Source organism: Nothobranchius furzeri, chromosome 9 (genome assembly GCF_043380555.1).
Source record: "Nothobranchius furzeri strain GRZ-AD chromosome 9, NfurGRZ-RIMD1, whole genome shotgun sequence".
Taxonomy (NCBI): Eukaryota; Metazoa; Chordata; class Actinopteri; order Cyprinodontiformes; family Nothobranchiidae; genus Nothobranchius; species Nothobranchius furzeri.
Window position 1 is genome coordinate 63,199,866 of NC_091749.1, and position 26,733 is coordinate 63,226,598.

Consider the following 26,733-nt stretch of genomic DNA (forward strand, 5'->3'; position numbering starts at 1 on the left):
AGAGAAAAGTGGCCGCTGCGAGGCGACCCACAACAATGACCCGGTCCGGACTAAAACTGAATGGATTAGCCAATCTACTCTGAGCTCTAATGAGATTAGAGAGTCAGCGCCGACATGGTCGCGGCGGCGGCGCGCTACCTTTCCTTCAGCTCCTCTGGGGACGGTTTGATTTGGATTTTTTCTCCGTCAGCGGACCTCCCAGCCTGGAAATGGCGTTCGTGATGCCCGGAGATGCACGTGGAGAATTAAGGGAGGTTTGAATGCGGGCTCACCTGTGCCGCTCCTGTGGCGCGCGCCGATTCCTAGAAGTAGAAGAAGAAAAAGAAGAAGTAGCAGAATAATATGAAGTACCAGAAATACATAACGGTGATGCAGATGGCCATGGGGGTGACCGCGTCCAACAAAGACTGCCTCCCCACGAAGAGACAGCTGTGGTGAGTAAAGAAAAAGAGGAGGAGAAGGAAGAGGAGCGTGTCTGGATGGGAGCGTGTGGTGCGTTCGCGAAACAAGCGGAAAAGGTGGCTTCGTGTGAAGGAAGTAGCTGTAAAATAGACTTTAAACGCGTTTTTTGGGTAGAACACGCTCTTAACTGTTGTCTGTGAGTGTGTTGTGTAAAACCAGAGCTGTTGTTGACGGAACATCGGATTTTACAGCTGGTTCGGATGTTGTTTGGGTTTCAAAGGGGAGTTTTCCACTGAAACAGGTGGATGTAGATCTGCATGCTGTTCCAAGCTCTCATTTTAGATGTTTTATTTTTGCCTTCTCTTAAGTCTTCACTCTCAGCTGAGTTGATTCACTCATTATGCTTTATACAGCTTTCTCCATGGCTCCGTGTTTTCATCCTTTCATTTATCTGTGTGCACCTTTCATCCCGCGTTCTAAATATATCCACAAAACACATCAGCGGAGCGGTTTCCTCCTGTTTCATTGTTTTATCCAATTCTTCTTTTAGCATCAGCTATTTCCTCAGCAGTCCAGTCTGATATTCATCCAACGGTTTCTCATTCATTTACTCCCCCCTTTAAAAAGACGTCTCCATTTCCTCTCTTCTCCTTTGTCTTTGGTGTTCTCCTGTGATTTTAGACTTCGGCTGTTGTAACTTGATTCTTGTCAGTCGCTCTGTCCATTTTTAGTCTTGTTACTAAATATTTTTGCAAGTGTTCCACCTTTAGATGCACTTATCAGTTCACCCATCATGAAACTTGTACAGTTTTGCTCATCTTTTCCCAAAAGAGTAGCTATTTCCAGACAATATGAGGCTTTTAAGATGCTTTGATTGCAATATCCATCCATCCATCCATCCATCCATTTTCCTCCTCTTATCCGGAGTCAGGTCACAGGGGCAGCAGCCTAAGCCAAGAAGCCCAAACGTCCCTCTCCGCCACTCTTCCGGTGGAATCCCAAGGTGTTCCCTGGTCAGCTGAAAAAAGACATAGTCTCTCCAGAGTATACTGGGTCTTACTTTGGGTCTCCTCCCAGTTGGACGTGCCAAGACAACCTCACCAGGGAGGCATCCAGGAGGCATAACCAGATGCCTGAGCCACCTCAACTGGTTCCTCTGGATGTGGAGGAGCAGCGAATTTACTCCGAGGCCCTCCAGGATGACCTAACTTCCCTCTTTATCTCTAAGGTAGAGCCCAGACACCTTGCAGAGAAAACTCATTTTGGACGCTTGTGTCCATGATTTTAGCCCTTTGGTGACTACCCAAAGCTCATGACCAAAGGTGAGGGTTGGAACGATCAACCGTTAAACCGAAAGCTATTACTTCCGGCACAGCTCTCACTTCACCACGACAGACTGGTACAACGCCTGCATCATTGCAGATGCAGCACCAGTCCGCCTATCAATCTCATGCTCCATCTTTCTCTCACTTGTACCCGAGATACTTAAACTCTTCCTCTTGAGGCAGGACCTCCTCTTTGAACCAAAGAAGGCATTCTACCCTTTTCCGACTCAAGAACATGGTCTCAGATTTGATTACAATACATGTTTTTGAAATACAAGTTCTGGTAGAAGAAAGGCTTGTTTGCTTTGTGGACAATAAGGCTTTTTTTGGGGTCATTATTTAAAGCAAGTTCAAAGATTTTCAAGATGCATCACTCAACATGAAAGCAAACTGGAGCTGCTAAGAGCCTGATTAGGTCCGGCTGGGGAGCATTTTCTCACACCATAAAATAGGACCTCTAAAGTTTGTGTTTCAAACAGTTTGATTCAAATGAACATTAAAACTGTGGTAGTCCCAGTCTGGATCCCTGGGGTGTTTCCTTGATACAGTAAGAAAGACCCATAAGACGATGGTGTGTCTGAGTTTCTACATGTTCATCCTCCCTTAGTATTCCATAAAGCTTCCTCTTTTCTTTCTCCTCGGGGTGCATTTTAGGAGCTGATGGGATACAATATGTTGTGTTGTGATTGATTTTCACGTGACAGGCAACAGAACCAAGAAGAGACAATGCATGGAGGCACAAATCAAAAAAATATAAATAACTGAAATTTAAAAAAAGTCAAAGGCAAGATTTTTCTAATTGCAGTTGAACATAAATTTAGCATTTCATTCTACATTCAGAATAACAGGATTTTCCTTTGGAAGGACCATACATTTTAACTTCAACGTCTTTGTCCTAATAAAGTAAGACTAAGGAGAATGACATATAAACTGACAATCATGCGGAGACAAACACATGGACATAATTTTCACTTTAGAAGTGGGGGGGACACGGGGTGGGGGGGGGGTTGGGGGGGGGTTCTTTACAGTATGCTCTAATGGGAAACAACACAAACGGTTTCAACACAAACGGTTGTTTTCCGCTTGGTCCTATAGCTCAACCAGTGTCAATTTAATATAAAGTAATATTGTTTTTGGATGGTAAAAAGTGCAGGAGTGCACTTGACTTTGGAAAAAGTGGGGGGGACATGTCCCCCCTGTCCCCCCCCCCCCCCCCCCCCCCAAAATTACATCCATGGACAAACACTTTTTTCAGTCATGTATTTGCAGCTTAGATCCAGAAGGTGCTTCGGAGGTTTGTTTTATAATTTTGGGACAAATTACTGTACAATTGTGATTTTGCAAGAAATGATCATGCGCCACAGTAAGATCACTTGCATCCCCTCAGCTCATGCGAACACTGTCCCACAGCACGTGTCACGATGGTACTTTGGTTTTGACACTTCTCTCTTCAGAGGAGGTTATGGCCATCACATCATGGTGGGGGAAGGGACGTGGCCATTAAAACAGGATTACTGTATCGCCTCTGACAGCCACTTTAACGGTGGGAAGCTGAGCCAGTGTTTATCACTAGTGTGCTTCGAGGAATCGCCCCTTGCACTCACTCACATGCCATTCCTTGTATTTAGTCAGAGTGACGTCAGGGTCCAGCATCAGTGGACTTAGGTGCACACACTTACTCGTGGGGCTGGTGTAAATAACACTAGGGGGGTGCTGTGGTGAATTTTACACAGTTGAAGGAGAAATAAAGTCTAGCTGGATAAACAGTGATTCAAAAGGCGCCTAGTTAAGGGAACAGTGGCACTCAGATAGATAATTAAGAAGAGGTGATTGTTTACCAGATGGGTTTTAATCTCCCAAAACCTTCATTTTCTTTAATTCAGAGCCTACATTTACTCATTCATCATGTTTAAAAAAGCATTTTCTTGCCCTTACAATGCAAAAATGACACAAACACATCTGGGAAAGACCCAGAATCTTAAGAATATTATATAAATATATTAAGTTAGCATCATTCTCTGCTCTGTAATTAGTTGAAGATCATCCATAAATAATTAGTAATAATTGGCCTTAATTCTGAAACTGGTTGTGGTTCTTCCTAAAGTGTGGGTGTATTGTCCTGGTCCGTGGACCAGATGTCTACTCGCCTCCTCTCTACAATGACAGCTCTGCCTGGTGTTCTTAGTCCACCTGCTTAATGATGCATTAAGTCAGCGTCTCTTCTTCCTTTTTTCCTCCAACACACACACACACACACACACACACACACACACACACACACACACACACACACACACACACAAAACGTCCTCCCTCTTTAGTAGCACACACACTCAGTCATGTCTTTGTCTTTCTTTCTGCTCCTCCAGTTCTACTCCTGAAGTCTAGTCTCACTCATGCGTTTCTTTGGTTATTGGAGCAAGAACTTGTTCTGGAACAATAATCGATATCTTTCTAAAAAGCAAACAGAAATCTGTTATAGTCTTCATGAAAAACTGCTTTCCCAGATCTCGTCAGTACTTGTAGGATGTGTGTGTGTGTGTGTGTGTGTGTGTGTGTGTGTGTGTGTGTGTGTGTGTGTGTGTGTGCGTGGATATGTGTGTGTGCGTGGATATGTGTGTGTGTGTTTTATTCTGTGTTCCTGTCAGTCAGGAACTCACATGTTGTTAGTTTGGCAGAACCACTGTAATCTCCTCTCAGATGGTTTATACCACTAAGAGAACAGATTACACAGGGTTTATTGACTTGTGGCTCACCCCCTTACCCCCTCCCACGCTAGAGAATCCTGTGGGTTTGTGTGTGTGTGTGTGTGTGTTCAGCACTGAGTTTCTGTTTGTTTTTGACCATCCATCCATCTATTTTCTTCTGCTTATCGGGAGTCGGGTCGTGGGGGCAACAGCCTAAGTTGAGAGGCCCAGACTTCCCTCTCCACAGCCACTTAGGCCAGCTCTTTTGGCGGAATCCTAAAGTGTTCCCTGGCCAGCCGAGAGACTTAGTCCGACCAGCGTGTCCTGGTAACCCCTAGATAATTGCTGCCCCCCCCCCCCCCCCCCCCCCCAAAAGCCAGTGTTAATAAATCATATTAATGTTCACTCAAACCACAAATTGATCGTATTTAGTTACGACATAATTGTAAAACAGTTAAACAATAAAAACAATGCAATTAATGAGTAAAAAAAATCTAAATTGTAAAAAAAATTAAAAAATAACACATATGTTTCTGCTGCTCACCCTTTTAAAAAAGTTTTTATCTCCATAGTTTTTTAGGTGAATTAAACAAAAAAACACACATTTTTAAATTAAATTGAAATAACATTTAAATTAACTGAAATATATTTTTCCTGAAAATTTTGTGTTTGTAAAATTGAAGTTAAATGTTTTGGATACGTACTTTAATTTTTTTTTTTTTTTATAAAAACCACGACTGGTGTTTAGCGCTATCTCGTTTCCTCTGGCAATACAGGCTTCCAGTTCTGGCAGAAGCGTCAGAGGAAAGTCACTCGAGGGGAGGAGCTAGTGTTCCGTAACCTTGTTTGCGTTCACTGTTTGCATTGCTGGTTTGCAGATTCGCCATAGCAGCTTTAAGACCGTTGTTTTAATAAACTGCTGCAATTTAGTTGAATTCATAATCAGCAAGAAACTCAAGAACTGACAGCTGATTAAAACACAATCAGTAATATAGTTTCATGTACATCTCCAGCTTAATCCTATAATGCAAATCATCCAGAGCTCTGAGCAGCAGTGTTGTTAGCAGAAGCTTCTCAGACTTTCGTGTTCGGATCCAGACTTAGACTCAAAGCAGCGCTGACTCTTAAAATCTGTGACTCACACATTTTCAGCCTCTGGTGGCTCCTGACTGTCAGGACAACCCAAAGAAGGCTGACAACAAAAAATTTGTCTAAGCCGTCCCACAAACAGAGAAGGACACAATGGGAGTCCACTTTTAGCAGGCAGAAGTCCCAGTTGTAGCTTTTCTTTTCCTCTGTTTGGCACTTTTTCATCTGTCTGTCAAGTGTCACTTTTTGCTGCATTGTAAAACTGACAAATACTTTTTTTTGATGTGTCAAGAATATACTGGCAAGTAAGCACAAGGTATTAATTAATTATTTTCTTATTGAAAGACCCTTAGAGTTGGGGTTAATTTTAACAAGAAAGCAAGTTGTCATGATTAAAGTTCCTGGGGTCTCTATAAAACTGAGCAGAATATTTACTAAAAGTCAGCTAAAACTCAGCAAAAGTTTGTCTACGCAAATAATTTTTTTGATCTATTAAACACTTAATAAATCACACCCTTCCTAGAAAGGGGCTCAGCTGTTTTGGGATCATATCTTGCCTCCTACACACATTCTGCCATAAATGGTCAGTGCATAACCAAGAGGTATAGAAAATTCAGTTTTACTGAGCCTGTAATGGAGGTGCTTGTGCAAGAGGTACCAAACTCAAAACATAAAAAAATGGTCGGTGGCGGCTCCTGATGACATATCTCCTAGGCAACCGGGGCGGAACAAAGACATCAGGGCGAGGTTCCTTGGCATTTGCCGTGTTCGAGTTGAGCAGCGCCTCGCCTGGAAACCAGACGGAAGCAGCAGGGGGAGTGGCTGAAAGCCGGCGTTTAAGTCAGACACAATTTCCTGCATGTGTAGCTCGGGGGAGACGATGGATGAAGATATCGCGTCAGCGCTCACACTTGTTAAATTTTCAATTTTAATTCTGCTGAAACACATCCTCACGTGCTTGTGGATATCATATATTGTATATGAAAACATGACTGTAATAATAAGTAAAGGTTATCAGCTGTAGCTTCAGTGTGCTCATAGGAAACGTGACAAAGAACACTAAACACGTTTATCTTTATGGCCTATATAGTTGTCATCATCAACGTAACATGATTTACAGAATACATGTGACCAACTAACATTTCATGTTCTACCACCGGATGTTTGGATCAGAATATGAACCAATCAGATCTTAGGTCAGGTGAGAGCCAGGCGTTTCCCGTCATGCCCTAGGTTTTGCAGCCGGTGGAGAGCAACTGCAGCGCCTTGCTCCAAAATCTGCGGCCGCCTTGATCTCACGAGGTTATCATTGCCTACGTATGCATGACATCAGAGCAAGTCGGTGTCAAGTCGGACACAAATCTAACCGGCATGCACTGCTCGCCGATCACCGCTGGTCTAATCTGCGCAGAACTGGCTCATCTCGAACACAGCCATTGAGAAACACCCAGTGTGTTGGGTCCTTCGGGTCCTTTCTGCAGTCTGGTAGTAGTGGCAGTTGGCCACACAAGTGCCTGATTTATTTTTTTGTTTTTTTAATCGACTTCAAAAAAACATTTTGGCCGATGGCTGATATAGACAAAAAATGTATATATCAGTCGGCCTCTCCTCTGATCTCAATCAACCAAACATCTTCACCTGGGACTTGATTATCTCCACCTGTGTTCACTATAATTTAAGCTCCTTGCAGCCACAGCTCCAGTGCCAGAAGACCTTAATCAGAGGCTCTCAATCCTGGTCCTGGAGGGACGGTATTGAGCTCGTTTTCATTGTTCCTCTGCTCCAACACACTTGATTCAGGAGTTGAATCACCTGTTCAGCAGCTTCTCTAGCTCCGAAGAAGCCTGTTATTCACTTGCTGATTCAAATCCTGTGAGTTGAAGCAGGGAATCAACTTAAATAGGCTGGATATTGTCCATTCAGGAGCAAGATTGAGAATCCCTGACCCATTTCCCTCACGAGGTTTGGAAGCCTGTTTGAGTTCATATCCAGCCATGCAACGCCAAGTCAAGTCAAGCCAAACCAAGCCAAGTAAGCATCTGCTTTGTCAAATCCATTACTGACATTCAAGCTGAGTCAAGTCTGACTGATTCCATGCCACGCCACGCCACGCCAATACTAATCTTCCTACAATTACCAGTTTTGTGTTTGCTGAATCCTTGGATTCCTTTGATTATTCCAAAATGATCTGGCACTGATGTAATGGAGGGAGCTTATGAAATGGTGAGTACAAGAAGAGTTAATCAAATCTCAGTTGAACATGTTGAGTGCAGAAAGGCATGAAAGCGTCCAAGTCTTCTAAATAATCTTCAGACAGTGGAATATATGTGTGGGCTGAATCATAACCAGCGCTTTAAATGGATGCTTTGCAAATTTGTCATATTTTTAAATCATTTTCTTGAGCCAATATGTGCTAAAATAACCTTTTACAGGGTTAATGAAATGCCACTCAGACCATTACCGCCCCCTGTGGCCAGAATACAACACTTGCAACTTCGGTGTGGTGGGCCGCCATCTGTTGGACTTCAAAAGAAATTGAAAAAAAAAAAAAAGTGGTGGACAGGCCATCAGTGAGTTCTGGAGAATCCCAGAATGGCCAATGTGCTCCAGGACTGATGATTGTCTTTCACTGAGGCACATCAATGGCAGAAGAACACTTGAGTGGCCTCAGCTCAGAAGTTGCATATAATGACCCCAATGATGACTTTCCTTGCAGAAAATGAGTGTGCATCTTCAAAAGGCATCTGCTATTGTTGAAAGCGGCTGTTCATATGACCTGTGCCTATACGTTATAAACCTAAAAGGCATTTCATTAAGCTTGTTTCCATTGCCAGAACTTCAGGGTAACTTCTGGGAGGGGAAAACTGACTGAGACATAAGATGTCCCGGTCCTCTCAGCTGTTGTGTCTTCATTCAAATTCAGCCCTTTCACAACTTTGCACAGACGTCAGCATATAGTGACTGTTTTGACACGAAAAAGCCAAAACGGTGTGCACAGTAACACTAAAAAGCATTTATTCGGTCGAAGTATATCATAATTTAATATATTTATAGGACGAGAGCAGCTGTGTGATGTAAAATGTGGTGTTCAATGACCAGAAGAAGCTATGTTTTTTACGGTACTGTGTGAGACAACAAAGACCTCCATGAATTACGTCGTCGTAGGGGAATTTCGCCTTGTTTTCCGGTGTCAGGAGTTACTTTTTCAACACAATTGGCGCTTATATTCTTTCGCTTCCATTCTGCTTCACCAGTAACTCATAATTTTACTATTGTTGGTTGTTTTGGACAGTAGCCACGTTTACATGCACACATTTAATTGGATTGAACGCCCAATCAGATAAAAAATTCTGCATGTAAACATGTCAATCGGAATGTTCTGATCTGATTCGGCCCGATCGGAATTAAATTTCAATCCGATTAAGAGACGTGGTTTTGTCCGATCCTCATTCCGATTGACGTGCATGTACACAGCCATTTGGATTGTTGGGGTAAAATAATGCCCACTGCGCATGTGTGCAACAGCTAGCGAGCCTCCCCGCTGTCATTTAGACTGCCTGATAAAAAAAATGATGGCCTAATTAAGGAGCGCTGGCTTTTAAATATGATGGCAAGCCGTCCCCGTTTCAGTACTATCTGATCCAGAACTTGCATTTTGTGGAAGTAAAATAAAAATCTGATTATTGCACAAATCATTCGACTAACGTGTCCTAGTCAGTACTGGAAACACGCAGATTCATTTTGGGTTTGCAGCACGGATCCCCGTTTCTGTGAACGCAGCAGCTGTTTCTGCAGCAGGTGGATGGAGAGACGTGCTTGTTAAGAAGACAGGGTTAACGCCTGGGACACACCGGCCGCCGAAGCACCGCAAAACGGGGACCGCCTTCATTCAGCTCCCTTGTTATTCTATAGGCCACATGGGCCGCCGAAGTGCCGCGCGCAGGTGTCAGTACAGGATCTGCTCGGGTGCAGGATCGGCTCGGGGTCCTTCGACTGCCGACGACGTCAAAGTAGTTGATTGGCTGAACATGAAGCTTACGGAAGTTACGTTATCACGTTATGATTTTGATTGGTCAGAACAACTTTGCGGTCGTAGTCTTAGCGTTTGTAATCCTGTAGTCCAAAAATCAACACTTTTTGGAGGAATTATGTTTGAATTTCTAAAGGAAATGTAAAATATAAGCAAATGATAAACGGTGACCCTCAAAAGCTCTTGATGTTGATGAAATAAGGCAAAATAAAATATAAGAACTTTATTGAAAGACACTAAGTAATATTTTGAGTCAAAGAATGTATTTAGATAACAACTAAGGAAATATACAGACAAACTCCACATTAATACAAACAGATGTGGCTTCACATATAAGAACTGTTCTATTTTTTGTCAGTCCGATGTTGGTTTTATGCAGTTTCACATTCTTTACAGAACAAAGATAATGTGGTGTTTTATTAACAAATTACAATTATAAAGAAAACATTTAGGTGTTAACAAACAAGAATTTATTAACAAAACTGCTGATGTCTTTCCAAAACGTGTGTGTGAAAGCCGAGTAGATTTGCAGTAATGTGACGTCATCGGCAGTCGAAGGACCCCGAGCCGATCCTGCACCCGAGCAGATCCTGTACCGACACCGGCGCTCCAGCCCGTGCCGTGCAGCGATCGTTTTGGCATCTGCTCTGTTTTTTCGCAAGCCGCGGGTGAACCGCGTCAATTCTGGCAGGAAGTCAAACCTAGACATAAGAGGCAGGCGGTAAATTTAACAAAATAAAGCATTTCAAAATAAAATTCCGCAATAGTCAAATGTGTTCATAAACAGACACTGCATAAAAACCACACGAACACACACACACACACACACACACAGCGAACTTGTGTGTGTGTGTGTGTGTGTGTGTGTGTGTGACCACATGAAGGGGATGTGGTTTTGGGTGTCTTTCAACCGGAGCAAACAGGACAGAGTGGCAGAAAGTCGTAGGCCAGCTATTAACCACTGGTTCACACCATAGGTTCACACACACACACGCCGACAAACACACACAAACAGCAAGGGGGAGGTGGGTGTAGAGGAAAAGAGCAGAGAAAAGGCAGAGAGGAAATGGAGGACACCAAGTGGTTAAAAGAAAAACTACAGCTGAGCTGAGGCGCGCCTCGACCGGAGCGGAGAAGCAAGCGTCTGGTCTGAACTGAGGAGCAGCGAGTAGCGGCCGAATTTCGTGAGCGCTTCGCCTCCCGGCGCTTCGGCGGCCGGTGTGTCCCAGGCGTCATCACACAGACCTGGTTTGAGTTTAAGGAGGCTGATGTTCAGTAGAAAAACATCCTCAGTTAAATGTTACAGGTGATTTATGTCAAAACATGCAGATGAGATGAGATGCGGTTCGTTTAACACGTGATGAACACGGGCTTCCAGACTTTTAGAACATCTCCTGTTATTTAGTTTGAACCGACTTTTCTCAACAGTTTCAGCTGATTGTCACATTTTATTAACAATAAGCTACAACAGAGCTCAGTAATGAGCCTGAAACCCCCCACTCACACAGCCGTCACGTCAGACCTGCGGACCAGCTGATCAGGAGGCAAAGGCAAGGATAACCATGGATATGTCCCCCCTGCCCATAACCTTGGGCAGGGGGGACATGTCCCCCCCACTTTTTCCAAAGTCAAGTTTTGACCCCTGCACTTTTTACTATCCAAAAACAATCGTCGTCATCGTTGTCTTCCTCCGCTTATCCGGGTCCGGGTCGCGGGGGCAGCATCCCAACTAGGGAGCTCTAGACTGTCCTCTCCCCGGCCACTTCCACCAGCTCCTCCGGCAGGACCCCAAGGCGTTCCAGGACCAGATTGGAGATGTAACCTCTCCAACGTGTCCTGGGTCGACCCGGGGGCCTCCTGCCGGCAGGACATGCCCGAAACCCCTCCCCAGGGAGGTGTCCAGGAGGCATCCTGACCAGAAGCCCAAACCACCTCAACTGACTCCTTTCAATCCGGAGGAGCAGCGGTTCTACTCCGAGTCCCTCCCAAATGTCCGAGCTCCTCAACCTATCTCTAAGGCTGAGCCCGGCCACCCTACGGAGGAAACTCATTTCGGCCGCTTGTATCCGCGATCTCGTTCTTTCGGTCATTATCCAAAGCTCATGACCATAGGTGAGGATTGGGACGTAGATCGACCGGTAAATCGAGAGCCTGGCTTTCTGACTCAGCTCCCTCTTCACCACGACAGATCGGCTCAGCATCCACATCACTGCAGACGCCGAACCAATCCGCCTGTCGATCTCCCGATCCCTCCGACCCTCACTCATGAACAAGATCCCGAGATACTTAAAGTCCTCCACTTGAGGTAGGACCTCTCCCCCAACCCAGAGTTGGCATGCCACCCTTTTCTGGTCGAGAACCATGGTCTCAGATTTGGAGGTGCTGATCCTCATCCCAGCCGCTTCACACTCGGCCGCGAACCTACCAAGCAAGAGCTGAAGGTCAGAGCTGGATGAAGCTAGGAGGACCACATCATCCGCAAAAAGCACAGACGAGATTCTCCTGCCACCAAACTCGACACACTCCACACCACGGCTGCGCCTAGGAATTCTGTCCATAAAGGTCATGAACAGAACTGGTGACAAAGGGCGGCCCTGGCGGAGTCCAACCCTCACTGGGAACAGGTCTGACTTACTACCAGCTATGCGGACCAAACTCACGTTCCTCTGGTAAAGGGACTGAATGGCCCTTAACAGAAAGCCACCCACCCCATACTCCTGGAGCGTCCCCCACAGTGTGCCCCTGGGGATACGGTCATAAGCCTTCTCCAAATCCACAAAACACATGTGGATTGGTTGGGCAAACTCCCATGCCCCCTCCATCACCCTTGCAAGGGTATAGCGCTGGTCCACAGTTCCACGGCCAGGACGAAAACCACATTGCTCCTCCTCAATCTGAGATTCAACTATCGATCTGACCCTCCTCTCCAGTACCTTGGAGTAGACCTTTCCAGGGAGGCTGAGGAGTGTGATCCCCCTATAGTTGGAACACACCCTCAGGTCACCCTTCTTAAAGATGGGGACCACCACCCCAGTCTGCCACTCCACAGGAACTGCCCCTGATGACCATGCAATGTTGCAGAGACGTGTCAACCATGACAGCCCTACAACATCCATAGCCTTGAGCCACTCGGCTGCGAACCGCTCCAGCAAAAGCTGAAGATCACGTTCTGATGAAGTCAACAGGACCACATCATCTGCAAAAAGCAGAGACCTGATCCTCAGGCCACCAAAACCGATGCCCTCCACACCTTGGCTGCGCCTAGAAATCCTGTCCATACAGGTTATGAAGTTCTTGAAATATTTACCCTGAAGTTCAAACAAATGGAAACGCACCTAATATAGTCATTTTGTAATGAGGATGGCCTCAAAATAGTTCCTCCCCTCACAACATTCTTCTAAGGAGAGTACTGAAAGTTATTTTTTTCCACTTCAAGCACTGATTATAACTCACTTCTTTGTGCTTCTTGTGTGACTCATATTCACAACTGTTTGTGTTGTTTTGCAGTCTTATGTTGCTGGATAAAGTGTTTGAGCTCGTTTCTAGCGTGCCTGTTGCCCTTCTCTCAGCAGGAGTCAGACAACACTGGGGACGTGGCCGTTGTCTATATGCCTAATCTCGTCTGTCCATCTGTCAGGTCTGTCTGGCCAAATCAGATCACAAACAGGATTTTCCGTTCCACCCTCAGATTAACAGGTGGCTTTTCAAAGCACCAAATAACTCAATCATTTGTTTCTTTTCTTCTCAAACCTCCCCAAGGATGTTTCTCTCCATGCAGTGTATTAGTCATTTGTTTTATTCTCCTGTTAGGGGCGGTCAGCGGGGTTATCTAGCTAAAGTCTGCATCGTGTGTATAAAGCTTGTCACCACTTGTCCCCTGGAGTCGGACGAGACCTCAGCCATCTCTTCCAGCTGAACAGTCAGGCATTACGAAGCAGTCTTGGTGACCTCTGAGACACACGCTTTGTCCCTTTGCATGATAGTTCCTCTTCTACTTTTCTACTCTTTGTAATCCTCCCCTGCCTTTTGGTGCAGTTCTCTGTATGCTTCCTCGTGTTTTTAGTTTTTGACTTAAGTGTTTCTGATCTAACCTTAAACTTTCCCATCCGTCATACGGTAGTTTGCATTGATATGGAAAGTAAAGAATATACTGAAAGGTTTAGAGCAGTTTTTGAAAAGGTCAGTGAATATAAATGAAAGAAAAGCCAATTTTAGATGCATCGCTGCTGCTCAATGATTTAAAAATAAGAATGAAATCAAACACAGGAAGGCTGTTTTTAAAAGATGTGAAGATTAAACAAAAAGAAACCAAAGGTTTAGCATTTCTTCATTCTTTTACACCAGAGATTTGAACCAAGATCGTCTTGAGAAATAAAGTTACAACTATAGACAAGCACAATCTATGTTATTGCAATATCTCAAATGAGTTACTACTCAAGAGTGTGTATTATTGCCTGATTAACTGAAAATATTAAACCTAATAAATTTTACAAGTTAGAGATTTTTTATAGTGTGATTTTAAAGGAGTGAATTACTTGTTTAATCGATACATTTGCAGTGGTCTCTAGAAGGAATGAGTGCCTTGGAGGCCCAACTCAGGGCACCAAAATGCCCACAAACCCTTGTCTCAGCAGGTCAAGTCTGCAGCATCACAGCTGAGCCTCAGTCACAGAATTTGGAGTCTTTATTTCCTGATATTTAGAATTTCGCCCAGGATTGGATAACAGCAACACGACTACCACTGACTTGTAACGTGAATGTGTAATCGCCATAAATAACACAAGCCTGAAGGAGTTCTGCCATGAAATGGAGTTGCTAATGCTAACGGTTAGCTTAAACTAGCCGAGACATCCGCTGCTGTTTCCTGGGAGTCCATGAACACTAATTCACAGTGTGTCATAAATCTGTCAGGATTTTCAAATCCTAGAGTTTCACCATCTATTTTATATCAAAAGCCAATGCAGGAGACAGGAGAAAATTGGGGGGGTGGGGGGGGGGGGGCAAGTAATTCAAATTGCGCCCACATTTTCTAAGTTAATACACATCTCTTTTAACATTGGTAGTTTTTGCATCTTTACTGTTCCCCTGCTTCAGCCCCCACCCCCTGCGCAGCGGCTGGAAACTCACTGTTGTGCCTGCAGCCTCTTAGAGTTCCTGCAGGTCTAAACATTGAAAGAACAATTTCATTTTCTGTTCCTCACTTCTGATTACCTTCAATGGTGTCTGTTTGTTGCAACCACCAGGTACAAAAACTAACTTGTTTATATTTGACTATTTTTCTGTCCTGTCTCTGTTTATCTTCCTGCATCTCCTCTCAATCCTAAAGAAAAACTGCTACCTGGCTTCATATACATTCACCTCATGAGTCACCTTTGAACTGCAGTTCTAAAAGATCTCCCGACCGCAAATATAGCGGAGTGCATGCCGCGCGTAGACCGCACCAGTGCAGTGAAGTCACCGGAGGACGAAACAGGTGATGCACTCCGCAGCAGCGTAACGCATCAGGCACAAATAAAAGACAGAAAGTATAAACGGATATGAGCCGACATAAACGATCGCGTAGGGATGCTCAATTAATCGAATTTTAATCACGATTACGATCTGAGTTTTGAACGATTATAAAAAACAAAACAAGCCGATTATTTGCTCCTCCCGCCTGCGCTGCCCCGAGTTGCAAATGAAGCACTCCTCCCACAGTGTTGCCAACTTAGTGACTTTGACGCTATTTCTAGCAGCTTTTCAGACCCCCTTCTTGACTTTTTAACTTAAAAGTACCTGGCGAACACCTCAGAAACATCTCTGGTAACAGCTACTTTCTGGATAACTGTCGTCGACATTTCCTGCAGGTTAGCTAAACACTCCGCCTGCGCTCCTGACCGTTCTTCAGGACATTAGGAAAGGGAATGATGCAGTGATGTGTCGGTCGCTAAAGAAACGGCTCTCAGAGCCGGCTCCTTGTTGGATTAACCAGAGTGAGTGACACACACACCGCACCTACGGACTCCTGAGCCGCTAAAAATGGCTAATGTGCGTGTGCGGCGTGCTAAGCACACGTGCAGCTTGCCCCTGATTGCTGTGAGACCGGGTTGGGGGGGGGTGGGGGGTGCAGCTGTGGTTTAGACAGTTATTACATTAACGGATGGACTTGTAAATAAATAGTTTATAAATAAGGTAGAAATAGATAGAAATAAGTTTCTCACGCTGATAACTAATAACTAATCTCTCTGAGAACACGGTGCTAGTGCACTCTCCTACAGCACCTTGACACGACTAAATAAATGTTATGCAACATTTTGTGAACATCAATTTATTTGCATGTATTTGTTATAAATGCCACTGTATAATTCTTGCTGTCAGTATTTGCAAGATATTGGTATTTGGGTCTGTACTGGTTAGACTTAAATGAGTTCAACCAAGGTCTATAGCCCTTGGGTCATAGACTATGAGCTGTAAGTATATTGGTCTTTTTATACTGGGAATCAGGAGTTATTTTAGTGATCATCTTGTTTCTTATTTTGTCCTGATTGTGCCCTGAGTAATTTTATGACTGAATAAAAACAAATAAAATCAACATAAATTGAAAAATCGTCCTAAATAATCGTGATCTCAATTCCAGTCACCATAATTGTGATTATTATTTTTGCCATAATCGAGCAGCCCTATCGCGTGTTAACTTTGTTTTTGAGGTGGCCACACTTTGAGAATGTTACTGTGGCCGTTGTTAGGACGCATCTGTCTGGAGCGCGTCAACGATCAGAGCTCTGTGCCTCTCAGCTCAAAATAATCCCTGGAGAGTCCACATGAATAATGTAATATAAGTAGAACCAGGATCGTTTTTGGGCTCCCCCTGGGTGTGGAAGTTGAGGGCTTCCAGGATCTCCCTTTACTTCACCTGTAATTCGAACCCTGCGTATAGCACAAGTTTGTCACGTGAGTTGTCAGATCCTAGCAGACAGTTGTAGGGTGACCAGATCCCAACTTGCCAAATGTGGGACAGAGACTACTCAATGACGGAAAACGTGAAGTTCCAATATAATGAGAAAAAAAATGTATTTTCTGCCTTTTAGCCCTAACGTCACTGTTACATATATGTAAAACTATTATTATCATCATTTATTTCTTGTATATATTTCATTTGAATTCAACATGAAGAAGCACACAGCAAAAGCTTTACTATTTCACAGTTCCTCTCACGTTACCACAACATAACTCAGGCTCTTTGGGCCTTCTGTAGTGGCTCTGATCATTTTAATAATATAGATAGGCCCACAATAATAAAAATAATGCAGGTTTAAGCAGCTTTTCAGAGTTTTCTTTGAATGTTTCCCACAACAGAATGACAGCAAAAGTACCAGTAACATGTTTTAGGTCTATTTATGTTTGTTTTTAATTAATTTTCCACTAAAGTCAGCATCTCATTGAAAAAATGTTCATACTTTTTTGCTATTTTTTTCTTAATTCAGAAACAAAACGTTTTTTTGTAAACATGACAACACACCTGTAGCATCATGAAATGTCCTGTTTTTGACCTAAAGGTCACGATCTGCTGCGTCTGCTCGAGTGGAGACATAATGTCTCTGACACAGGCCTAATCTGCATGAGATACTGGTCAAGGCCTTTCACGCCTCTGCTCATCTGAACTGCTTCACCTCTACAGCTCAAGACAAGACGGAGAACTCTTTTGATAAATACATAATCAAACAACATTTGTTATTACCAATAAAAATGTGAGCCCAATGTTCAATCAATCTGTGAAATGACAATGTTATTACTTGATATTATAATTCTGTAATCAGTAATATTTTACAAGTAATTATAATCTTGGACAGCTGCACTAGACACGTGATGACACAGAGTAATGCTAGAGTCACATGACACATTTCCTTTTGTCTGATCCAATCAGAACCTTTGTTTCTGATGCGAGGCGTGGTTTTCTGTGGTGTTTGTCTAAGCCCTCTTTTGCATGTCAAATTCTGATTCGCCAGTAAACCGAAATATGACAATTATAAAAACTATCCCACGTCACCTTTAGTTCAGTTCAAAGCGTTCTTGAGAAGTTCGGACAGGCCATCCGAACACCTCTTCAGCCGAAAGAACCTTGCTCGACAAGCTGGATAAAATCTGTTGCACGTTACACCTGACCGCTACGGTTCCTTCAGAATAAAAGCTGAACCTCACGACCCCTTCAGGGTCTCGCTGACGCCAATAATAACCTGTCGTGACCTGGGAGCATTCCAAGACTAGACTGGTCGTTACCGCTGCTGTTTCTACTGGCTTCTGTACCAAGGAGGGTCCACGGACCTCGACATTCTGGATCTAAACGGAGGCTTCCCCTGGGGTACATAGACCGACAGATGGCGTTTCATGTGTGTTATAAATCTCCTACTAAAGTTTAGAGCGAAACATTCACTCCCACTCAGAACTAAATGCTTCTCTGGATACGAGGTTCTTATAACAACATTCCACACATATACATCATCCATCTCACGTCTCATTCCACCTAGTTCATCAGTACACAGAGTGTTTAAAGTTAGTCTTGTTCTTAATTATGAACCTGACTCTCTCTCCCTTTCCTCGGGGTTAATATGAAGTGCCACGTAATCCCTGCAATAAAAAGTTCTGATCTTCTGCTTAAAATATTCAAAGATCCATCAGATTGATATTTCATATTTCTATGGAATCGGACAATTTATGGTTCATAAGTAAGATGTAAACTACCCATCGTTACACATCTCTTCTAGATTTTAGGTGAGGGAAATGAACATCAGATTCTAATCTCTAAAAAATTCTAATCTAATCTAATAAATGTTTCTTAGAGTAACTTTTTGCCTCAAATTTCTGAGAATAAGTTATCAAAGCTTCCATTTATTCTCTCATTATTTCTTCACTGTGCTTTAAGGTGCTCAGCATGTACGCAGGTATCTGAAACAGCAGCATCTCGTCTGTGTAACGCCGGGGACAGACTGGCCGCCGAAGCGCCGCGAAACAAGAGACCGCCTTCATTCGGTGCCCTTGTTATCGTATTCTATAGGCCACATGGGCCGCTGAAGCGTCGAGCGCCGGCCAGCCCGCGCCATGCAGCGATCGTTTCGGCATCTGCTCTATTTTTCTCGCGAGCCGCGGGTGAACCGCGTCAATTCTGGCTGGAAGTCAAACCTAGACATAAGAGGCAGGCTGGTAAATTTAACAACATAAAGCATTTCAAAATAAAATTCCGCAATGGTCAAATGTGTTCGTAAACAGACACTGCATAAAAACCACACAAACACACACACACTCAGCGAACTTGTGTGTGTGTGTGTGAGACCACATGAAGGGGGTGTGGTTTTGGGTGTCTTTCAACCTGAGCAAACAGGACAGAGAGGCAGAAAGTCGAAGGCCAGCTATTAACAACTGGTTCACACCATAGGTTCACACACACACGGACAAACACACACATTCAGCAAGGGGGAGGTGGGTGTAGAGGAAAAGAGCAGAGAAAAGGCAGAGAGGAAATGGAGGACACCAAGTGGTTAAAAGAAAAACTACAGCTGAGCCGAGGCGCGCCTCGACCGGAGCGGAGAAACAAGCGTCTGGTCTGAACTGAGGAGCAGCGAGCAGCGGCCGAATTTCGTGAGCGCTTCGCCTCCCGGCGCTTCGGCGGCCAGTGTGTCCCCGGCGTTATTAGAATCTCCATTGTGTTTATCATACCTGTCTGATTACTGAAAAACCTGCTTTTGACCTCTTCATATCAGACTCCGTGCCAAGACATGAAAAAATTACTCAGAAACAACAATGGCTCTGTTGAGTATCTCTGAACACGTTTAAAACCGGGCGTACACTGTGCGACTTTTTCACTTTTACGAGCCGATTTTCCACTCGTCCGAGAATCCACAAGATCGGGGCGAGTTTTGCGCTGAGCGTCGTGTAGTATACGGGGGTTACGAGAGGCGATTAACACCACGTGACCATCGGAGAGCGATGGGAGGATCAGCAATCGTGAGCTTGCACGGGTTTCTGGCGTGTTTGATATTTTGCTCGTCCCTCGTGAGGGTATCGCACTGTTGAAGCGGCGCTGCGAGCAGCTGCGACCCAAAAAGTATCAGAACCACTCACGGTGCATGCGCAATCATGCATCAACACCGCTCTCCTGCTATTTACCTAATAACACACGTTGTTTGTTTTTATTTCTACACGTTTTTTTTACTCACAAAGATGGTCAAGAAAGCGTGTTTGTCATGTTCATGTCAAATTAAACTGATCACAAAACACAGATTTACTTTCTTTATTTCGTTTTCCTCATCCAACCCCATAAATCCCTGTGTGTCCTCCTGTAGCGCTCCCGAAGGACAACAGGCAAGACAAAAAAGTCTGACGTAAGTAAGTCTGTGTAATGGTCTAATGGTCTAAGTTGAGAGACTGAAAATGACCGAACAGTTTTCAGGCGAGGCCGAGGCTCAGACTGAGGCCTTTCCCCGGAGCTAGCTCTTCGGTCACGTGGGTCTGATGCTCATTAATTATACAGAATTTTAGGCTTTTAATACACTTAAACAGAAGTGAGAAAAAAATCACCCCCCCTCAGAGTTGTCATGAGTGTAAACTAGATCATTTAAACCAAAAACATGTTTTGGAACCAGGCTGTAAACATGTTTATTTCTGCTGTGAAATTGGTATTTTTAACATAGGAGTCAATGAGGATTTGCTCGCTTCTGACACCAGCCCCTAGTGGGTGAGGGTGGAACTGCAATTTATTTCACTTCCAAGTTTGCTTCAATTTTTGACCTGCATTATGGGAGCTTGACTAAAACATGTTTATTCACTGAAATTTGATTAGGATTAATTGTGTAGACTGAAAAATCCATTTAGCATCTGACACCTACGAGTCAATAACTTACAATAAGGCTTTTTTAGGATTTTCTGGTGGGAGGTGGAGATGGGGTAATACATAAAGCGTCACTCGTCGTGATCTCTTTTTGCACGATAGGGTGAGATTCTCCAATTTTGGTCCAAGTCTTTTGTAATATTTACAAGTTTCTACTGTGACGACTGCCGTTTTCTATTAATGTTTCTTGTTACTTCATTTTTTTAACCATAAATTGTCTGCTGCTTGAATCAAAAGGGCCACTGTGAGTGCTTCTTTGTGAGTGCACTCCAGCTTGTTTGGGAGTTTCTTATTATTTCTCCAGAGGCAGTGAAAAGTGAAACTAACTTGTATTTGTGGCTAATCCACTGACTCCCGTGGCTCAAAATATCCTTCAGAAATCCTGCAGCGCTGATGATAAATCATTCATAAGGTGTTGGCAAATGAGAAGTCAAACTCATGCTGAAGTCTGGGAATATTTGTTCCTTTATTTTTGCTGCTTTTCTGTACCAGAAAATTCAAATTCAGGGCCGTTTATATTCTATTCATACCACCTGACTGTGAGGTAATATTGAAAAGAAGGGCAGTAATAGTATGAGTAGTCTGTGTGATGTGAGTGTGAATTCTGCATATTTTTCTTCATTATGATCTAGTTTAAAGGCACACTTGGCAGTTTTGCTAGCTTTTAGCACCCCCTAGTGTCCATTATTAATTATCTGTGGGCAAACCGAAAGCAAAACCTATCTCCTTGCTGTGTGTTTTTAACACCTTAAACTAACTGCTGAAATGTCTCCCCAGTCTTCATTGGTTTCTATATGTGTGATTCATCACTAAATAAACAAATCAGCCTTTTTCACGACCTAAAACATGGGAGAAAATGTGCTGGAACCAGCCATGTCAGCAAATATTTTTCCCAACAGAGCAGCTCGCCACTCTGAAGTTGCAAATCCGGTCTTCTGGCCACAGAGGGCAGTGGGGATCTGAGTGACATGTCATTAACCCCATATAAGCGTCATTTTAACACATACTGGCTCAAGAATTTTTTTTTTGAAAAATGAAAATGTTGCATAGTATGACTTCAAGATTTACCAAAATTAAGTTATCGCAAAATGAAAAGCCGAGTCTACCAGTAAAAAAGTGCATTTCTATAAACGTTTGCAACCTATCTTAACCTCTAAGAGAACTCAACATTCTGAACATAAAGAAACTGCAACAGTCAAGTCTACAAGTAATAAATGCATGGACCAGATTTCCTGCATCAGTTTGGGTTGGGATGTTTCTAATTTTAGCATTCCGATTGTAAATCTGACTGAGAGGTGATGAAAAGGACCCAAAAATAGCAGGCACAGAGGGAATAAACTGAACTTTAATCAAGGAAATAGGCTTTCAGGGCAGGAACTAAAGACACAAAACTAAGGGCAAACAGAACCATCTGAAACAGTGTGACCCAACAATGAGAGGAATGTGGCAGGTGATCACTAAAATAGAAGCAGGTGAACTGATATAGAACACATGTGTGAGAATAATATTTTGGAAAAATTTCAGTTTGATTTTAAAATACTTCATAGCACAGAGACAGCATTGCAGAAAGTTATTAATAGGGATGTCTGATATTATCAACCTACAATTAAAATTGGCTGAAATTGGCATTCTAAGTTAATATCAGAAAATATCTGTATCAGTTTTTTTTTCAGCTCTTCTCTTCTCTCCTAAAATCTACAGGAGAGGATTAGGGCATCTGAATTCTCATTACTTTTTTCTCCGAGTTCAGACTTTTTTTCAAGATGATTTAAAGGGACTATAAGGAAGTTTGACAGTCAAAACATGTATAGAAATAATACATTTCTTCTTCATAAATGTAAGTATGAGCAAGTGTCTGTCAGAACCTTCTAAGATGTGAAGAATAATCTGTCAAACACTTGTATGATAGCAGGTATGGATGTCTGGGAACTTCCTGTGTATAAATGGCAACAAGACAGAGGCCGGGCTGGTATTTCATTTTATTTTTTCATTCAAAGAAAAAGAAAACAAGATCAGAATAAAATCAGTAAACATAATATTCCATCCAAAATCCATTTTGTTTGGTCCTAACCTTGTTATCGATGCCTTTAGTATTGATTGTGGTGAGTTTAACTCACACTTGAGTACTTTGATTGTCCACCTTGGGGTCAAGATTGACCGTGGTTTTTGTTTAATGCTCATATAAATGGGGTTGTGGCTGCTTCTTATCATCTGAGACGTTTGTCCAAGGTAAAGCCATTTCTCTCCAGGCGTGATCTTGAAACTGTTGTCAGTGCATTCATAACATCACGCCTAGACCACTGCAACTCCATCTTTTTCTGAGTTAGCCAGAGTGCATTGTGTCTCCAGCTGATACAAAGTTCTGCAGGAAGGTTTTTGGAGGGCAAGCTGAAATTTCAACATGCTATCCCAATTTTAGCTGCACTAGAGTTTAAAGATGATTTTTTTTTCATTCTTATAAGGGTTTTTAAGTCCTTGAGTAGTCTAGCTCCAGCATATCTATCTAATATGTTTCAGACGGTATGTCTTCTCTTCGCTCTGAAAACTTGATGCTGCTCTTGGCCCCCATGTCTCGGCTGAAGAGGGAAATACTTTTTCAGCGGCGGGTCCAAGATGTTGAAATGAGCTACCATTACATATTAGGGCTGAATGATTAATTGCATATGCAATTAAATTGCAATGTGACAAAAGGAGATTTTCTAATCGCAACGGCTGGCAGCGAGTGGTTAGCACGATGCTAATATACATACATTCAATAACCCATAGGGATGCTAATATCGCCGATTACATTCTTACAAATTATGAATTAGGAACATGCCAAATGATTACATTTGTAGTCTAATAAAATGTAAAAACTGCCATCAATCAAATGAGTATAGACAGATATTTTAGTAAAACCAGAACACTGTAAGAGACTTTGGGTGTGTCCGAATCCACGGGAAGGATGCTTGTAAGAGTGCGATGACATCACAGCACAGCGACGAGTACTGTACGAATTCCAAGAATACTCATTCTCGCGCCCTCAAACGCGTCCTCGCTCCGCCCACATTTCGAGGACGGGTCTGTTGTATCCTCACAGAACAAGGCTATCCCAGCATGCTTTGCGCGCCGGCTGTGGATTTTCAACAGGCAGAGAAAATGGGGAGAGCTACGAAGATTTAAACGTAAGTTTGTTAAGAGCTAGCCATAGAAACCTTAAAAGCTTAAAGCGGTTCAGTTTATAGACATTTTTCGTTTGTATTTTTGTTTTTTAAATTACATTTTAGGCAGAAATCAGCCAGAACGAGTTTGTATCGCGGGTTCCAGTTATTCCCGTGTGTGTGTGTGTGTGTGTGTGTGTGTGTGTGTGTGTGTGTGTGTGTGTGTGTGTGTGTGTGTGTGTGTGTGTGTGGTGAATTAAACTTGTCATTTGTTTTAAGGACAACGGAGCAAAGAAGCGTTTTTATTAAGTTTAGAGGTGAAGAGTGAAGCTTTTGTTTACCTGTTTTGTAGCTACGTTTCACCGACAGCTGCCGGCTTCTTCAGGCTGATGCTGATGGTGGCGCATCACTTCCTTCTCCGTTTATCTGCGGGCAGCAGAGGACGTTGTCGCCCTCTACTGCCCGCTCTCCCCTCTCCGACGATGCAGTCCCATGCGTGGTCCAGCGTGTAAACTCCGCCGTCCCTGTTCCCACATCCACGTCTCCTTATCGCGATTGCTTCCTTGATCCATCTTTTGTATTTTTGTTGTTCAGTGGTTATGATCCGTGTGTTGTCCCAGTCCATTATATGGTTTTCTCTTAAGCAATGATCTGTTACGGCTGACTTTTTTATTGTACTTTCTGCTTCTTCTTTTGCTGCTCTTGTGTGTTTTCGATTTGCCTCTTTCTCGCACTCCTTTCTGTGTTCTATTGTTCGTGTGTTGAGTTGGCGTCCGGTTTCTCCTATGTATGTTTTATTGCAGAGTTTGCATGGGATTTCGTAGATGACTCCACATTTAAGTCCAGCTGGTATCTTGTCTTTTGGGTGCACTAGTCTGTTTCTAACTGTTGTGTATGGTTTTGTTGGTGTGTTTATGTTGTGCTTTTTCATTGTTGCTCTTATTTTTTCCGTTATGCCTCTGATGTATGGTAGGGTTATCACTGGTTTTGGTTCTTGTCTTTCTGGGTTTCTGGTTCTTTTTTTGGGGTTGTTCTTGGCTAGCAGGTGTGAAAGTAACTGAACTACGGAAGCTCTGCAGGGACAAGATGTCAAAAACACAAAAGACCTCAATAAACGGAACGTTCTAGGATGTCCAAGGAAGATCCTGCCTTTCTCGCCACTGATTGGCTAGAAAGGCTCTACTACAATTGGCTATTTCATGTAGCAGCAAACCGGCTGTCCTCGCTAAGTGCAGACTGTCCTTCTGCCACCAGCAGGGGAGTTTTGTAAAAAAAAGTGAACTTGGCACTTTAATACTATTCTGTCCTATTTTGCAAAATATTTTGTTTTGACATTAAGGCTATCCTATGAAGACATAGAATAGCCTAATAGTTAAATAATAAGATAACCCCAGTAGAGCCAACAGATAAAGTCAGTCTACATTGTGATAAAATGCAACAAGATTTATTACAAGTTCACATTTGATGTTTTTCAGGTTCTTTCATGAATGAAACTGAAACTGGTTTGTTGCTAAACAAGACAGGATGTTTATTATTTATATGCATGAGCCGTACGGCTTCGTGGAGATTCTGGTCCACGATCCGGTGCCTCGGGGGGGGGGGGGGGGGGGATGGGGGGGGGGGAGCAGTGCGCTACCAAAACTGTTGATTGTGGGGACGGTGTGCTGCTGACCTCTACTCAGGACGTTGTGGATCGGTGGGTAGAATACTTCAAAGACCTCTTCAATCCCACCGACACGTCTTCCAGTGAGGAAGCAGAGTCTGGGGACTTTGAGTTGGGCTCTCAGATCTCTGGTGCTGAGGTCACTGAGGTGGTTAAAAAGCTCCTCTGTGGCAAGGCTCCAGGGATGGATGAGATCTGCCCGGAGTTCCTTAAGGCTCTGGATGTTGCGGGGCTGTGTTGGCTGACGGGGCTCTGCAATATCGCGTGGACATCTGGGCCAGTACCACTGGACTGGCAGACCAGGGTGGTGGTTCCCTTATTCAAACAGGGGGACCGCAGGGTGTGTTCCAACTACAGGGGGGTCACACTCCTGAGCCTTCCAGGGAAGGGCTATTCAAGGGTTCTGGAGAGGAGGGTCCGTCGGATTGTTGAACCTCAGATTCAGGAGGAGCAATGTGGTTTTCGTCCTGGCCGTGGAACACTGGACCAGCTCTATACCCTTAGGGGGGTCCTGGAGGGTGCGTGGGAATTAGTTCAGCCTCTGAAAAAATAATCATGAATTAAATCGAAATTGCAATATTGAAGAAAGAAATCTCATTTAGATTACTTTCTAGAATCGTTCAGCCCTATTATGGTTTCTACATTGTTGCTGTGTTTGACGTTCCTTTACTTGTTTTCCCTGTTTAAACAGGATCTGATATATTGAGTTGAGTGTGAGAACAAACTAGGGGAGCTAAGGCAAAAGAGATAAACAATTCAGGGAACTAATAAACTTGCAAGATAATGGAGTATCTAAAGAAAAGTAAACTAAATACAAGAAAAATTTCCAAGCAGAAAAGAATAACACTGAAAGTAACAAAACCTAACACCATGACACCTACAGAACATAATAAATGCTTGTTTATTAATTACATCACTCTGCTCAGGAGCACAAACAATCCATGAGTTGATAAAACCTGGAGTTTGACTCCCTTAATGCTGCTCTAGCAGCCTGGAGCTCTTACAGATCTGTGTGAACCCCGGGGTGCACCACCGGGTCTAAAATCAGACTACATTCAGCTTAAAACTGAGTTTTCTAAATTTTCACATCCAGAAAAAAACCAACAACATTGTGGGAGAGAAACCAGACTCCTCCAAACTCCCAATGCATGTCCTGGCCGTTAGCGTTTGCAGCAACTGCAGGTCACCACAGAGGACGGGGAATGAAACGGCAAGAAATAGATTTTACTGTGCACTCCTGAAAAGTAACCAACAGCATGTACATGTGTTTGTATCACAACACAGCACAACTGAACATGAAACTGCTTTAGCAGACCTTCAAAACAGCAGTAAATTATGTAGTAGATTCTTTAAATAAGCTGTAAGTTGACCCTCGTGGGGCTGATTGAATGTGATGTTGTAAACATTTTTTTTTTATTATTTATTAAGCATTCTATCATTAGGCACATTTTGAAATCCACACCCATGGACACAAAAGCTTTAAAGGCAGCGTCTATCACCCAAAGTTGGAAGAAGATAAAGTTCCATAAGTTGTTA

The 26,733-nt window shown here is 43.3% G+C and overlaps 1 protein-coding gene across 7 annotated transcripts in view; it reads left to right on the forward strand.

Moving 5' to 3' along the window:
- The first annotated feature begins 223 nt into the window (after window positions 1-223).
- tjp1a (tight junction protein 1a) overlaps window positions 224-26,733 on the forward strand; it is a 150,300-nt gene continuing 123,790 nt past the window's right edge. For 5 of the 7 annotated variants that reach the window (XM_070555033.1, XM_070555034.1, XM_070555035.1 and 2 more), the window contains exon 1: window positions 225-434. In XM_070555033.1, coding sequence (XP_070411134.1) covers window positions 343-434 — 92 coding nt within the window. In that variant the 5' untranslated portion in view covers window positions 225-342. Of the gene's footprint in view, window positions 435-26,733 lie in introns of all 7 variants that reach the window. The other 2 variants (XM_070555031.1, XM_070555032.1) reach the window with 1 other exon arrangement.